Source organism: Mauremys mutica, chromosome 5, assembly GCF_020497125.1.
Source record: "Mauremys mutica isolate MM-2020 ecotype Southern chromosome 5, ASM2049712v1, whole genome shotgun sequence".
NCBI classification, from domain to species: Eukaryota; Metazoa; Chordata; order Testudines; family Geoemydidae; genus Mauremys; species Mauremys mutica.
Window position 1 is genome coordinate 34,383,935 of NC_059076.1, and position 16,093 is coordinate 34,400,027.

The 16,093-nt window shown below is 40.0% G+C and overlaps 1 protein-coding gene across 1 annotated transcript in view; it reads left to right on the forward strand.

Annotated features, from left to right (window-relative positions):
- COL25A1 (collagen type XXV alpha 1 chain) overlaps window positions 1-16,093 on the forward strand; it is a 454,889-nt gene that overhangs the window by 332,801 nt on the left and 105,995 nt on the right. Inside the window, exons 13-15 of the mRNA XM_045019561.1 lie at window positions 679-714; window positions 12,642-12,668; window positions 15,531-15,575. Of these exons, the coding sequence (XP_044875496.1) occupies window positions 679-714; window positions 12,642-12,668; window positions 15,531-15,575 (108 nt within the window). The remainder of the gene's footprint in view (window positions 1-678; window positions 715-12,641; window positions 12,669-15,530; window positions 15,576-16,093) is intronic.

Genomic DNA, 16,093 nt, shown 5'->3' on the forward strand with positions numbered 1-16,093 from the left:
CAACTGAAGCTGGTCCAATAAAAGATATTCCCGCACCCACCTTGTCTTTCTAATATCCTGCAACCGACATGGCCACAACAACACTTACTTTGCAAAGTCATTTATAAGCCTACTCACAGAGAATGTAATATGTAGCTGTAAATGACTTTGAAATACACAAAAAGCAGGTCTTGGGATACATATGCAAAACAACATTACTTCATTTTTCTTTAAAACTGCAGTTTGCTGGGAAGGAACGGTGTCTGTTCATTAGAACAGGGGACTGCAAGACAGGATATTTGGTACTTAAGAGCTCTTGAATTAAGAAAATTATCCTATTAAAAGATTAAAAAAACAACTAGCAACTCTTTGAAGCCCATCATGTTACCAGGAAGGATTTTTACCTGCCATTTTAGTAGCCAGTGATCATAATAATATATATATCTCCATGCAGCTCTCACGTGCTTCAGTAGGTATTTTGGTGTAATGTAGTTAATAGACATTTTAATGTTACTAAGTAGGGAGTGAATTAGGGTGACCAGATAGCAACTGTGAAAAAAAGGGACAGGGAGTGGGGGGTAATAGGCGCCTATATAAGAAAAAGTCCCAAAAAATGGGACTGTCCCTATAAAAACGGAACATCTGGTCACCCTAGAGTGAATGTAAATATCATTGATATAAATCCAATTTGTTTTTAAGGGAGAGCCAGGAAAACCAGGTGAACAAGGCTGGATGGTAAGTACCTTTATTTCTTCTGTTTGCAGTTCACTAAACAGTTACTTTTTATAACTTTATGTTCTCTTCATAATTAATAACTCCGAAGAGTCTTATGGTTTTGTTCTACTTAACCTTTTTTTGTTACAAAAGTGTATGGATCCTCCTCTGTAATGAGAGCACTGAATTACAGGTCTCCTCCTATGCACAACAGGCTGACTCTTAAGGCCAGATTCTTCTCTCAACTTACAGAAGCAGAGGGGAACCCAAACAGCTGGTAGCACAGCACAGAAAGGCGAAAGAGCCAGCCGAGTTGCATAATATTCCACTCCCAGGGAGTCCCCGTATATGTCCTCCCTTCAAAGCTTAATTGTTGCCTCTTGCCCACTTCTTTAGAGAGCCCAACTCTCACCTGGCTCTTTGGTGACAATCCTGGCCCCTTTCCCTGATGGAACAATAAAGAGGAAATGCTGCACACTGAAATTCATGGGGTGGTCTTCTCCTCCCTATGAGTTTTTTCCCCCATATATGGGAGCATCTGGCCCTTAATTCGGTACTCAACGGAATTCATTTTTTATGAGTACAGTGATCTGGAAATAGATGTGTTCTGCTGTATCAAGAAGACTAATCCCATGCAATTTGAAATAAAATGAGAACCATCACTTTTAACCCCCACTTCAACCAATGAGCCAGTGAAAGAGTGACTGCTGCCCAGTGCACATGTGATATGTGGTCCATACACTGTTTTTTTTGTCCTTTGAGGTCTCCTCTCACAGTGCTGGCCAGGCCCAACCCTATTTTCTTATGAGATCTGACAAAATCACAGCCCATGGCCCTTTTGGATTTGTGGATCTCTAGAAGCCCTGGGTAGCAAGATAACAGGATCAGTAATCAGACACAAATTTGATTGCTTATAGTCTGAATTTCTGAAGTTTTGAGCAGAAATGGTGTCACTTTACCTTGAAAAACTTCAGATTATTTTGGATGGCAATAGGCACGTATTCTTAGAAGCTGATGAACCTAAGAAATGTCTAGGCTCTGAAATGCCCTGCTAGGAATGGCTTGTTCATTTGAAGATAATGGTTAAAGAAAAAAGAGTACCACCCAATGTTCTAATCAGTTTATTTCTTTTCTCCTTCCCTCTTCTGTTTTTCTGATTGCCCATTGATTATAATGTGTATAATAGCTGTGGGTTTGTTTTACGCTTGCTGTAATACTGTTCTATGTGCTCTCTCATTAATGCACTGTGGACCAGATTCGCTCAGGCTCTGTAGCAGTGTCTTCTAGTACAGACCTTGGCACAGGATCACCAGAGGCAAAGTCTACCTGGATGAGGTTTGCAGCAGTGCAAGGTGCCTGCAACCTCCTTGCCACTAATTGAGATGGAGTGAACCATTCCAAAAATTAGGTTCTCTGGGATTACTCTGCTCATGTGAATAAATGCTACAGGATCAGGCCCGATACTATTTAAGTGGAAATACACACACCTACCTAATAAGGACGTCAGAAGACCTTTATGTTGGTAAAGTGCCTTGACATCTTCCCATAAATGTGAGATGTATTATTAGAATGGGGGAAACTAAGGTTCCAATCTTTGCAATTATGGACCAACAACTGCAGTGCACAGCTTGAAACTACTTAGCTTTGCTAACTATTTTCTCCTCTCACAAACAGTCAGTCTTGCAGCCTTCCAAATGGAATAAAACTTCACAGAGAGGGATTGTTGGGAGATAATGAGATGATAGCAAGTCTTGCCAGCCTGTGTGTCTGTATTCACCCACAGCATACAGTTATCTCACAGCAACTGCACACCATATTGTGTGCTACTCCTTACATAGTTATTATGGCAGAGGTTTCATCACAATAGTTCTCAAAATGAACCCTCCCTATACTTTCAAACTGTATTACAGAGACACTGTAAAGTCATATAAGGTCTGAATTCACACAGGCTTAGAACTTGGCTATTATAGTAGCAAATATAATAATTATTTAGAAGCACCAATTAAAAAAAAATCTTCACACACACTTTCCGTCAGTTTGCTTGCATAACTTTTCTTAACTTTAATAAGAGTTATTCAGGCATACTGAAGTAAGGATAGATTGGAACTAAAATGTGATCAGAGCATATAGACACAATTTGCATACATGTGTAAGGCCTAGAGTGAGCACAGTGACTTTTTAAATATTATTCACATGTGCATACAACTCATTGGATGTATTAAATTCTTATAAGTAAATTTAAAACAATTCATACTTCTGTACACAATAGTTTTAAATCATTTTAATGTAGCTAGATTCCTGAGAATAATTTTCTTCAGTTAAATGAGAGGTCCACTGACTTCAATGGAGTTATGACAATTTACAGCAGCTGATGGTCTGCTCCATTTTACTGAAAGCTCTTGAACAAATAACAATGATGCATTGACTGATAAAGGAAAAAACACACTTCAGATGAAATCAGTAGGGCAGTTAGTATTACAATGCCACTCCTCACCTTAGCTGGACGGAGGTTTGGTTGGACCAGCTTGGGGATGGCCAACCCCTGGTTCCAGAGAGGCATAGGAGAGGAAATGCTTGTGCTCAGACATGCAGGAGCTTAGTCCCCACTCTCCCAGGTGCCTCAGAATGAAGGTGGGAATGCCCCTCAAGGAGAGAGAAGGGGTTCTCTGCTTCTCATTGGCCAGTGGGAGTGATGGGGGAATAGAGGGAGCCAATGAGCTCTTTCAGGCACCCTCATTTCAATGTAATGATGCCCCATAAGTCTTGGGGCCATCTTGAAGCTATTGCTGCCCCCCTCTCCCTTCCTATTGTTGAGATACTGTTGATTTCAGTTTCCTAGGTACTGTGGCTCTGACGTATTGTATCTTCTGTACTGGGAAGGTGTTTTTTCCGTTAGGGCCAAATTGGCAGGATGTCAAGGATGGGAGGGTCACTTTCCTTGCAGCATCATGGAAGACCAGTTTTAGGTGAAAAGGAATGAGAATACAAATATTTAAGGTTAGGAAGTGATAAAGAAATATTTAGTTTGTCACCTCTTGTGTCTTGAGTCTAATGCAGATAAAGGTTAAAAGTCAGCACCCGGAGCTAAATCTGAGTAAAAGGCCCAGGAGATAACTAATTGTCATTTTTGTGTATCTGAAGAAAGGAACACTACGTCTTGTGAGACTGAGGTAACCCTAATTCCCCCTTGAGTGTGTGTAGGGTTGGGAGAAGATTCAGGGGTGGGCTGAGTTGTGAAGTTAGGCTAAAGTGAGTCAGCTCTGAATTATTGGTTAGCTGGTGTGTGGCCATTTAGCTCCATATTGGACTAAGTAAAATGCCTGGTATGTGAGGGGCTGGGTGGATTGTGCCCCTTCCAACTGCCACACTTGAAGCCTGCTGTTACTATCCATCCCTGTTGTCTGTGTTTTATTTGCCTATGTGTCCTGACCAATATGCTGTACAAGCTTTAATACCCAAGAAATGGTCCCCATTATCTCCTTCTCATTTTCAGAACTGAGAATAAGAAATCGAATTGCTGATCATTTTGTACCAGGAGTTAGAATTTCTGGTTGCAGTCTAATGAGTGCCTCATTTGTGGTTTGTGACAGGAAACCTCAACTCTGGCACTGAAATATTAATGTTCTTATACTATGTTTTATGAATACTTTGCAGTCTGCATTTGGCGTGTTTAAACACTTCTTAAAGCATTTTGTGTCAAGTTCAGTGGTACATGCCAGCTGCTTTGTGCCACATCGGTGGCACAGAGCAGCTGGACACTTGGCTTAACAGTCAAGTAAGCCAAGTTTACAGCTGTTTTGCATCCCTAGAGTAGTGCAAAGCAGTCAGAGTGTACTAGTGGTAAATATGGACCTTTGCTTTTGGGATGCAAAAAAAGTCTCATGCTACAATAATCATCCCTAGTGCAAAACCACCCCAAGTTACGTATAAAGTCTGTAGGATTAACAACTTTGCATTTGTCCATTTTCACTGGGCAACTCTTCTAGAAAACATGATCTACATGTTGTTTTTTTCAGATATGCAAAATAAGGGCCTGATCCTGGAGTCCTCTCTCATAAGAAACTGTCACCCTTGAAGACTAGTAGAAGACTGCAGGATCGGACCCTGAATTCTCAAAGTGACAAATCTTAAAACTGAAAACCTATTAATTTTCATATGGAGAAAAAGAAAATAATCTAACTCAATGAAATAAACTTAAAGGGGATGTCAGAACAGAGACTGTGAAGTACTATTAATTTAAACTTTGGTGAAATCCTGAGGGGTAAATCGTCAGCTGATGTAAATTCCCACAGCTCCATTGATTTCGTGAAGTCTGCCTGAACCTATGGGAATTTACACCAGCTGAGAAGTTTAATAATTTTGCTTTTATACATGTAGGATATAGACAAAGCTGTAGTGCACCATTTGTGCCATTCCGGCAGTGTAGTCCATATAAATCCTGGATGAGGTTAGTTTAGAATTAGTTGGCTACAATTTGCAGTTTAAGGGCTAAAAGTTGGCAGTCATATTTTCAGCCTATAAATCCCAAGGCAATTATTCCTTCCTCCAACACAAATCTACGTGGCTGTTTTCAGTTGCTAGTGCTAGTGCCAGTAAGAATGCCAGTCATTGGTTTTTCATCCTTTTTAATATGTTCCTATACATCAAGTCTCTGCATGTTTTAATTTGGCGTCTCATATGAAAATGTAGTATGTGTTAGTATGCTTTTGTATGTTTTAAATATACCTCAAGGATCTCTAGTGTTTGTGAGTAAACTAGATTTAGTTGTTTTTCAGAATGGATAATTGTCTCTCTAGTTTGGAAGGAAAAAACATGTAATTAGTTAAGATCCTGAGGTGTTAGGCCAAATTTTCAAAGATCTGATCAACAGGTAAGCTATGCAAAACATATGTGCATAAATTTTATGTGTAAGCCAGTAAATGAGAAAATGAAATCAGTTTGCATGTGTAAATATGCAAAGGAAGGGTTTTGTAGGAGCAACAGATGTACAAATATTTTGCATGTTTCATATGGCCCAAATGCTTAACAAATTATGCACTCTACAAATACCTTACATTTTCAGTACATTAGTACAGAATAGTGTACAGTCATACGGATGTACTATAATCTCTCCAGTGGAGTACTTAAGGTCTGTTGCGCAAATAATGAACATTTTGGGCTCTATCCAACTGATATTTTCTATAGGTTTCCAAAATGAGAAAACTGCCGAAGATTAAAGGTGCTGGATGCCCAGCTGGCCAGCTTAAGTCAGGTGGTGTCTCTCTATTGCAAAACTCCTTTCTCTCCCACCAAAAAAAAAAAAAAAAAAGCCCAAACCTGGGTGACAACATGTTGCAAAAGAGGCATGTAACAGGCAAAATATACTTGCCCGAATTGCAATTTGTTCAGGCAGACAAATTCCCTATTCTTGTGAAAAATGTCATCATAGCTTTAATCACAAATGATCAGTTCTTGGTGCTAATCTCATCCCAAAAATAGCACCTCATATGGAATAGCATGTGTAGCATCAGACTGGAGTATTTGCTCTGTATTTATTCAGAGGATAAATGCCACTACTGAATTATCAGATCTGCTTTCTTCAGTACCAGGATTTTATCTGGAGGTTTTACTATCCTGAAGTGGCATTACTGGAGGCATCACTGTCCCTGCTTTTGCCCTTCCTTCAGTCAATGAAGGATTGAATTCACCCCACTTCTTCCCTATGTGATCTGCCAGTAACTCACTCATTCTGTTTTCCTCATGGACCAGCAAATCCAGCGGGAGGCAGTTAACTAAGTATGATGTATGTTAACATTTAACTGATTCTGAAAGCATCTTTTAAAATACAATGGATATTTTTACTTTCTTTATCCACTTGGGACCCCGAGAATGAGTTAACAATATCTTTCTTTGCCAAACCGAAATTTTGACCCATATGCATGAAATCACAGAGGGACAGTGGAGAATTTTTGTTTGTATTTTTTAAATTACTATTCTTTTAAAAAAAAGTTTTAGGAGAACAGTTTTGGCACATCACCCTTTACATTCGTAAATTACTCTCTTGTTCTAGAAATTTTGAGTCTTACTTTAATTCACAAATTGTGTGGCATAAATGGGTGCAAATCTATGCACATAAATGTCAATGCTTTGTTCAAAGGGAAGTTTTGCAAACATCGGGGAACCTAAACTGACCCAAAAAAGGAACCAAAGTTGAAATGTTGAAGTCATAATGCAAACCAAAATTAGATGGTAAAATGTTATCATCACTGAGCCAGATCCTCAGCTGGTATAAACTAGCATTTCTCTACTGACTTACCTGAAGCTATACCAATTTACCTCAGCTCAGGATGTGACCCATCGTTTAGTTCCAAGAGTATATTGCTCAGTTTTTAATTATCTCCTCTGTACTTGTGTTATTATCAAATAGAATGACACTTACATTTTCTGGGATGCCATAGCAACAGAGATCTGCTGAAGAAAAGCACTATATGAAAACTAATTAATTGTTGCTGTTGTTGATTTTTCCATCAGTGAATAGATATAGCATTGAAGCCACTACTTAATCAGAATTTATGTGAAGTTTCCTATCTGATGATTAGCTTGTTTCTTTCTTAGCTATTGTTTTATCCAGTTGACTTCACCAGTGCTAAAGAGAAATGCAGTTAAACGTAAATACCTACTATAAGAATGAATTACCACTGCATGGGGCAAGTCTCCTTTTGGAGCCATACAGGACCATATTTTCAAAACTTCTTCATGTGCTCATTGTGCATACAAAACAGGATCAGTGAAATCCTGGCTCCAGGGAAGTGAACGACAAAACCTTCATTGACAATGCCGCCTGGATTTCACCCCTTATATAAGGTTAGAGCTTCACACTGCCCCTGGTTCAGATTTCTATTCCAATTTTTCTGCCCTCAGGCTGGCACGGGCTGGAAGTTTTGTAGGGCCAGCATACAGGGAGCAACAAAATGTGTACTGTCTCTTTAAAGGAGCAGCGAATTTGTGAGGTTTTGCAAGTATTCCAGTGAGGGGGACTGGACACTGCAGGGGAGACGGTTTGGGGAAACTCAGGGCTGGAAGGGGTCTTGGTGTCACCTTGCAAGTAATAACTAGGCTATTGGAAGGCCACTGTGCTGCGAGCCAGCTGCTGCTGGTATCAGGCTCTGAGCCAAAGCTGCACAGCATAGAGTCACCAAGGGTTACAGGGCAGATGGTGACACAGCCACTTACTCGAGCATCACACCAACATGCAAGTAGGTAACGGAGGAGTTTTTTAAAGTCACAGTATCACACTTTGATACAATTATTTATTGCCGTTGAAAGGTGTTTTACTTCATTATGTTTTAAAAGCATCTAATATAAATATGCCTCAATAAGCAAAAGCACTCACGTATCCTTTACTTTTTCATTACGTTTTCTCATTTGGCATTTACATTCGCGATCCATGAAATCTGATATCTTGTAAAACAAATCATCTGTGCTATACCAGACATACAAATAAAAATGGTCAGAGTTCATATTTCTTACATTTCCTTGAACATTAAACATCTAGGTAATTTGAAATTGGATACAAAAACACCTTGAGTGATTCTTCCTAAAATATTACAATCTGAAATTACTTTACTTTTGAACTACATTGTAATATTTACAGAACAGATTTATATATTTCCTCCTCACTATAACACTTGTTCCTGTTCTGTAACTCGCTAAAACACACATAGTTAACAGACTGTGCTTAAAAATATTAGGACAATATAATGATTATTCTGTTCTTACCCCCACTTTTTCATTTTAGTAGGAGAGTTGGCTGTGTAAGGCAGTTCAGAAGAAAATCCTGGTCCCACTGAAGTCTAGAGTTTTGCCATTGACTCCAGTAGCACCAGAATTTTACTCTAGGTGTTTACTAACCAGGGAACACCCAAGTCAAATCATCTGACACACCTCCATTTGTTCATCTTTGCTGTTCTCAACCCTAAGGAGACAGAACTCCAGAGACCAATTAAATTCCCAAAGTAGTGATTAAAGTCAATCTGGAAGTCTTCTGGCTTTTACATACACACTCACACAAACCTGTTGGGTCACCTTATCCCAGGATATCCCATTTTCCACTGGCATCAGATGGATGCATGTGCAGTATGTTGTACACACACTTACAATCAGCTGGAGCAATCAATTAGCTTCCCCGCTGCAATTATACACAATTAGCAATATGATATTCTTGTGAACTACAGCCTCCCTCCAGTCTCTCATTCAGAACGTATGTGCCAGTGGTTAGACTCCAGAAGACATTCCCAAACCTATCTTCCATCTCTGGTAATGCTCTGTATTACCTTCTGAGATATTAGCTAGCTAATTTACTCACTGTGTATCTTAAGGTATTATACTGTTTAAAGCAGAAGCTTTACAGAGATTTTGATGGCCTCTGATTAGCAGAAGCTACACTTTTATTTTTATTGTATTTTAGCATTTTTCAGCTCCCTGTTTTGTGCAGGCATTAAAGCCAAGGTATTGAAACCTGACTGCTTCAGGTTAGCCGTCGCAGTCCACATTAGAATTTAAATAAAAGTGGTGTACTCATCAAATGTGCTGAGCACCTGCAGCTCCCATTGACTTAGTGGGATTTCAGGGAGCTCAGTGCTTCTCAGAATCAGGCCACTTTAATTTAGTACCATGGGTTTTTTAAGCTGTCATCCAAAATTGTTTTTCACCCTTACAATCTGGACTAAGGGGTCTTGGTACAGGCTTCCTTTAAAGAACTCATTGTTATGATGCTATTGTTTTCATTTTGGAGGTGTATGAGGCACTCTACTGCATGTCTCAAGGTTTATAGGGGGTGCTATTTTTGATAGCATGGTCAATGTAACAGTGGTTTTGATGGCCTTATTCCACTTCACCCCATGTACCTGGATCACTCTCCCTCGTCTTGTGCACCAAGTGACCTTACTATCCTTTTTCAGACCCCTAATCAAAATTCAGGTCTTCAGTCTAGCTAATGCCCGCTCTGGTGCTACCTTCCGCTATACTGATGCTTAAGCATTTAGGGCTCTATCAGACCTTCAGGCCACTCTCCTGTATTACAGCTGTACTGTCTGAGTGGGAGCTCCAGTATGCTTGGTGTGGCAATTGCTGTGCCCCTAACAGGGTGCACTGCAATGTGTGCTCTTTTCTGTGGTCAGCCAGCTCTGCTGGCCAGTACAGAGGGGGGTAGCACCATAGCTCCAATACACCGAAGTCAGTACAAAACTGCCATTGGCCTCAACAGAATGGTTAAGAGCCCTACATTGTAACTGTATTTCTTCAGGGCAGGGACCAGGACTTTTACTTTGTATATAAAGTGCCTCACACATCCCAGTCATTATATAAACAATAATAATAATGCTCAAACTGGAAAACATATGGTGTGTTCCCACCATTCCACAGTTTATCCTTTTTTATCAGCTATTAGGAGTAATGGGATGATGTAACCACCCACAGTACACCTCTCTGTTTGAGTTACTTGATCCTGGTTATTAGAGGATGCTAACAGTTATCAAGTATGCTTGATACAGGAGAACTGCAAGGAGCCCTTTTGCTCACTAGCACAGCTACGTGGAAAGCTGTAGCATTGCTGCAGGTAGCACAAGGGGAATCTGATAAGAGTGGGGGATTTGGCTGAGAGTTTCTAAATTAATGGGCATCGTGGTGACTGGCACTAGAAGAAGGTTTCTCTCCTTTTTCAATCTGGGAGAGAGAGAGAGAGAGAAAATACACCTTATAAATTATCACTATATGTTTTTATACCCCTGACCACTTACCTAATGTACTGCACTCAACTGGACACACACACTATCAACATCCTAGTATTTTTTCAACTTCACTTTGAAATTTCTTGCACTTTAGTGCCACCCATAATTAAAATCAAGAAACATGCATTCCTTCATTCACACATCCAGCATTTCCCGCCCCCCTCAGCCACCAACAGACCTTATAACCAAGCGCCAACCACTTAATGGAAATAAGAGCTGACTTACTCTACAGTTTCTTGAAATCTGTGGCCTGGAAGGACTTCTCCTGCAGCCTAGTACACCAGACAGCAGTTCCGGCCACTGTGCTGATCCTCCGCAGTGCTGAGCACACTCAATTCCCACTGAAGGTTGGAAGCTGAAAGCACTCAGCACCTCACAAGTGGCTTTCTGCATCTCACAAGATCAGGCACTGAAGTCAACAGAAAGGAGGGTGCTCAGAATATTGCACAATTAGGTCCTAATCCTGCTCTCATTGATGCCAATAGCAAAACCCACATAGTCTTCAGTGGGGCAGGATTGGAACCTAAATAATGAGCTACCCTTATTCATGAGAAATCCAATACAGCAATGAATTAGTTCAGGGAATTAGTGCCTGAAAGTGATAGGGTTTCTGATGGTGAAACAGGAGAACATTCTATTTCTTTTGCTTCAGCCAAAGGCACTAACCTAAATTTTTCAAACTTGGATGCCCAAAGTTAGTCACATAAATCCACATGTAAAACCTACATAACTCCATCCCTACTGGCAATTTTACTACCCATAATTCACCACCATTGGAGCTCATCCATGCTAGCAGTGGTGGTGGCTGTGGTGTGTCATCCAACATCTATGGGGATGAACAGTTGAAAAGTACAGAAGGTTATCGTGGCAGGGAGAGTGTGTTGAACAGAGCACATTCTGCACCATGGACATTCTCATGGCTTCTATCTCCACTGGCCAGCGATGGAGTGAAGATCACACTTCACCCTCTTGAGGAAGGTTGTAATGGCTGTTCTTCCACTGTGTGCCAGGAAACTCCAGGAGGCTCCCTTGGCAACCTCTTCCCTGCCTTCACAGCATATGCCTATAAAACAGAATCCATCCCTATATTTCAGAGCAGCATTTTCATTGTGCAAGCTGAGTGTCTAATCAACTCCAGCTGGTACTGCTCCCCTCTTTGACTTGGGGCAAAGGGCTGGATCCTGTGTTCTCCTCTGTTTGCTTTGTGTCACTCAGGCAGCACAGAGACAATGGACATACCTGACTAGTAAAGAATTTCCCCTGCATTTGAATCTCTCCAGGGGTATAAGGCTGGATGAGGTGGCAGAACCAGCTTCTGCAACAGCTGTCCCTACCTCGGCCATTGCCTAGAAAGAGGGATACAGGAAGGAGTTGTATTGGAGCTGGTCTGACTTCCTCCAGGACCAATTGACATGGATCTAGGAGCTGCACGATTTCTCTGCTGCCTCTCCTCTGCAGCCAAGCTCCATTTGGGTGGAGTGGAGAATCCAGGCCATTGAAGTCCCATTGAAATCAACTGGACTTGAGCACATGTTTAATGTTAAGCAGATGTTTAAGTGCTTTTTTAAGACAACAGCCCATTAACCTCTCTGATCATCTGTAAAATAGGGATAATAATGCTTTCCTATTTCTCAACGGTGGTGTTAAGAATAATTGGTTAATGTTTTTAAACTGTGTTGAAGAGTAAAAGCATTGTAAAAGTCCCACAAGTGCTATGCCAATTTGCTCAGCTACTGGTCCTAAACTGAGAGGTGTGTGTTGGCGGGAGGGGGAGTTTATGTACCTTTTTCCCAAAAAATGTTCATTGCTTAAATATGTGATGTAGGTATTTAATTGTGGAAGCACACCTATTTCTTAGCTGGTATCAGAAGCAGAAAAGCCTTAGTTTCTAAATGCTGACACAGTTGCAACTATAAGAAGAAACAGACAGAATGGAATATAAAAGATTAAAAAAGGGGGAAAATCTGAATTTTTCAGTGTGTAGTTAATGCTGTTCCAAAAGAGAGGAGAAAAGATCCATTGTACATTTCCAGCAGAAAGTTTTACTTTTCCTTGATGTCCAAAACATCAGCTGGTCTCAGTCCAACATAAGAATGCTTACACAATAAGGCATTTTTAATTGGTCATTTAAGCTTAAATTGGCTATATTATTATGCTAATTAAATTATTTTCCCTTTTCAGGGGCCTCAGGGACCTCCAGGACAAAAGGTATAGTATAAACAACAATACTGTGAAAGTGATTATACTTCCTAGTGCCAAACTGCAAGCAGGAGAGGTGAATGGAATTAGCTACTGTACACCACATTGAAGTAGTTAGTTTAGTCTGTGAATTTTGTTTTCTGAAAATACAACTACATAATGTGAGACACAAGATTTCTAATTTTGCCCATTATAGGAAATTCAAGCAATGCAGAGCAGACTGTTTTCAATCTGTCTGCTGAACTTGCAGGTTAAAAGGTCACTATAATTTTCTTTATTCAAGTACTGTATAACTATGAAACCAAACTTAAAACACTGTGAAAGGTGGGGGATTAAGTTTCAAATTGAATGCATGTCTTTACTCAAGTAGATCAGTGCCATATGACCAGAAGAAATAAAGGATGTAGGTGTTGCTGATAAATGGTGTTTGGTTGGCTGTATTCAGGTGGCCTGCTGGTGTCTTCCTATTTCTATGGTAACCTGACAACTGACTTCCTGTGAATGCTTTCAGCATTATTTAGACTCATCAGGACTGACTGCTGCAGTTTGATGGAATGAACCAAGGATTTATGGGATTGACCCATTAGAACAATACTAAATATATAGGTAATAAAAACTAGTAGATGGCACTTTGCCAGTGTGTGACCCAATTATCATGAAGGCCAAATTGTTTGAAAAGTGATTGCAGAAGGTAAACAATATTGTCGAATATGTTTAATAAAAATCATTTCATGATTTAAAATCATCTAGAGAAAACCTAAAAGAATAGTTATCCTTCGCAGGTGGGAATATTATCCTCTGTTTTTCTGTCTCTGAGACTGTCACAGGCACAGCATTCTTTGAAATGTGGGTTGTTTGGCATCAGTTAAAACAAAACTTTTCAAAAAAAAAAGAAGGTAAAAGCTGTGAAGATGTAACGGCTTGATCCAGCACCATTCAAGTCAATGGGAGTTTTCCCACTGACACGAATAGGAGCAAGATCAAGCCCTAGGACCACGGAGAGGAGCGTTGTATGCTTAGCAATATACCCTCTGATAGACAGTGTGTGAAATTATAAAGCTGCCCTACTCCCCATGTTGCCATTTTAAAACTACTCCTTCAGACTTGGGAGGTACTTTAATAGTCTGCTTAATATCAGCAAAACCTTTTGGGGGGAGGGGCGGGGGAGGGAATTTTAGAAAATCTGAGATCCCTTTGCGTGATTAGGCATATGCTAATTTTAAACCTGTTTTATTTATGCACGTTAGCATCTTATAATATAAGAAAAATCAGCAGATATCAATAAGGGAACAATCCATACTAAAAAAAACAGTTTGTCAAGAGCCTGATGGCTTACCTCCCTTCTGAGCCTGTGCCCTGCCCTCTGGTTTTTGGGAGGAACAGCAAGAATATGTGAAGTGTTCACTAATGCCCCCTATTCCTGGTTAGCATTCATGGTCTGCTTGCATCAAGCAACAACAGGGCTGGTACAGACATCCTTAGGGGGCCTCCAGGTCCTGAAGGCCTCCCCAGCAGGGGAAGGGTGAAACGCTAGTTTGATATCTCTTGCTAAGGTTACAGCGCCACGTTGTATGGAATACAAACAATTTCTGATGGACTCGTAGCTCTGTGGAGCCTTCTGAGAGTTCAGGATGTCTCCCTTTATTGTGGCCCATTCTGGGACACATGACACATTTCCTCCTTTTCCTATTTAGCAGGAATTTTCCATCCATTGTTCTCCTAACCCAGTCCATCCACAAATGCAGGCATCAGTATTGGACACATTCCCTAATGATTTCTGTGTCCCCTGACTTCTCCCACTGGACTGAACCTTCTAACTGGTGTGCATAACTGGGTGGAGGCGAGAGGGTCCCCCACTGATTCTTTGGTCTTGTAGAAAGTGGACCCAAATGAATGGCTTTGCAGGTGGCTCTAGATTTGTTTGAAAGAGTCCTAGGAAACAGTACAACCCACCATTGGCAATTCCCTTCCTTTAGAACAAACTAGCCTTTTTAAAGAGGCTCAGACACTTGTGATTTGAGCTGAGGATGTGTTTATAAATGAAAGATAAATGGATAGTTTCAATTTACTTTTTTTCACTGAAACTTACTGTTTAAAAAAACCCCTGCTATGTCAGCACATACTGTACTGCTGCTTTCCTCACCTTCCGAATTGTCACTGAAAATTCGTAATGACAGTTGTACAAGTTAGTACAAGAAGACAATGCATCATAAAGAAGTTTGAATTTGTGCTAAAGCTTTATGAAAAAGATCCCTCCAATGTTACATTTCAGTGCCGATTTCTTTTTTATTCTTTCTTCATGTCTGCTTCTTGTTTGATCTATAGTGGTTTTTAAAGTTTTGATTGTAGTAAATAAAACTAAGCAGTTTAAAAGGGTGCCTATTGCTTGCAGTGCCAGACAGAATTCCATCTTATCCCTTAAAAGTACCAAAGATAGATCAGTGCTACCAGTTAATAGCTTTGGAGCATGGTTCCCAATATGAATATTTTTGATCACAGAGGTCCAAACACTAAATGTAGGGCTCTCAGTCTTCCAGATTCATGCAGTGGTCAGTGGAATTGAATTATAATTCCTTAGTTTGTACTGAAGGTTTCAGAACATCACAATATAATCAGCCATTTGATCTTGGTTAATGAAGCAGAACATCAAGTAGCTCTATTATTATAACACTAGGACGCTTCTGATTAGTGCAGACGGTCAAGTGAGAAGAGCCCTTACTGTCAACAAACATGATTATTTTAAAAAACATTTGGACTTATGGCAAGCATGTATTCAACATAATTCTTTAAAGTATTGGGTTTAGAGCTGACATGGTTTATGATTTGTTTGTCTGTTAAACTTGCTAAACCCAAGTCTATGGTTCCCACCAGGGTTCTGTTGGAGTGCCTGGTGTTCCAGGAATAGATGGACATATGGTGAGTTCAATCTGCAACTTTGTAGCCTTCTTTTTCAGTGATGAAAATGCTATTTACTTGTGTTTCTAAACCCAGTTAGAGTTTCTGTACATGAAAGAATTGCACTGATATAACCAAAGATGTGATTTTTAATGGATTTTGTTAACTTGATGCCAAAGACTCTGTGGACATTCTTATTTTTGTTTGAGGGACTTTTTCTGGTTTAGCTTAAGGCAACTGGAGACAGGTTTAAGTGAAACTGAAACAAGCCACTGTGAAACTGGACTAAGAGTGTTCACACAGGGGTTTGTTTCACTTTAATTAAATCAGTTTTTAAAAGACACCAGTATAACTTAAATGGAAATGCCTCATGCAGATAAATACTCAGTCACTATGTCTCATTAGGAATAATTTTTAATTTCCCAATTCATACAATGAAACTTTAGTTTTCTGAACTCCCAGGGAGAGTTGTGAAATATAACAGAATCAATGATTAGCTATAAAAATACACATAAATCAGGTAAGTAAAGATAGCTAGA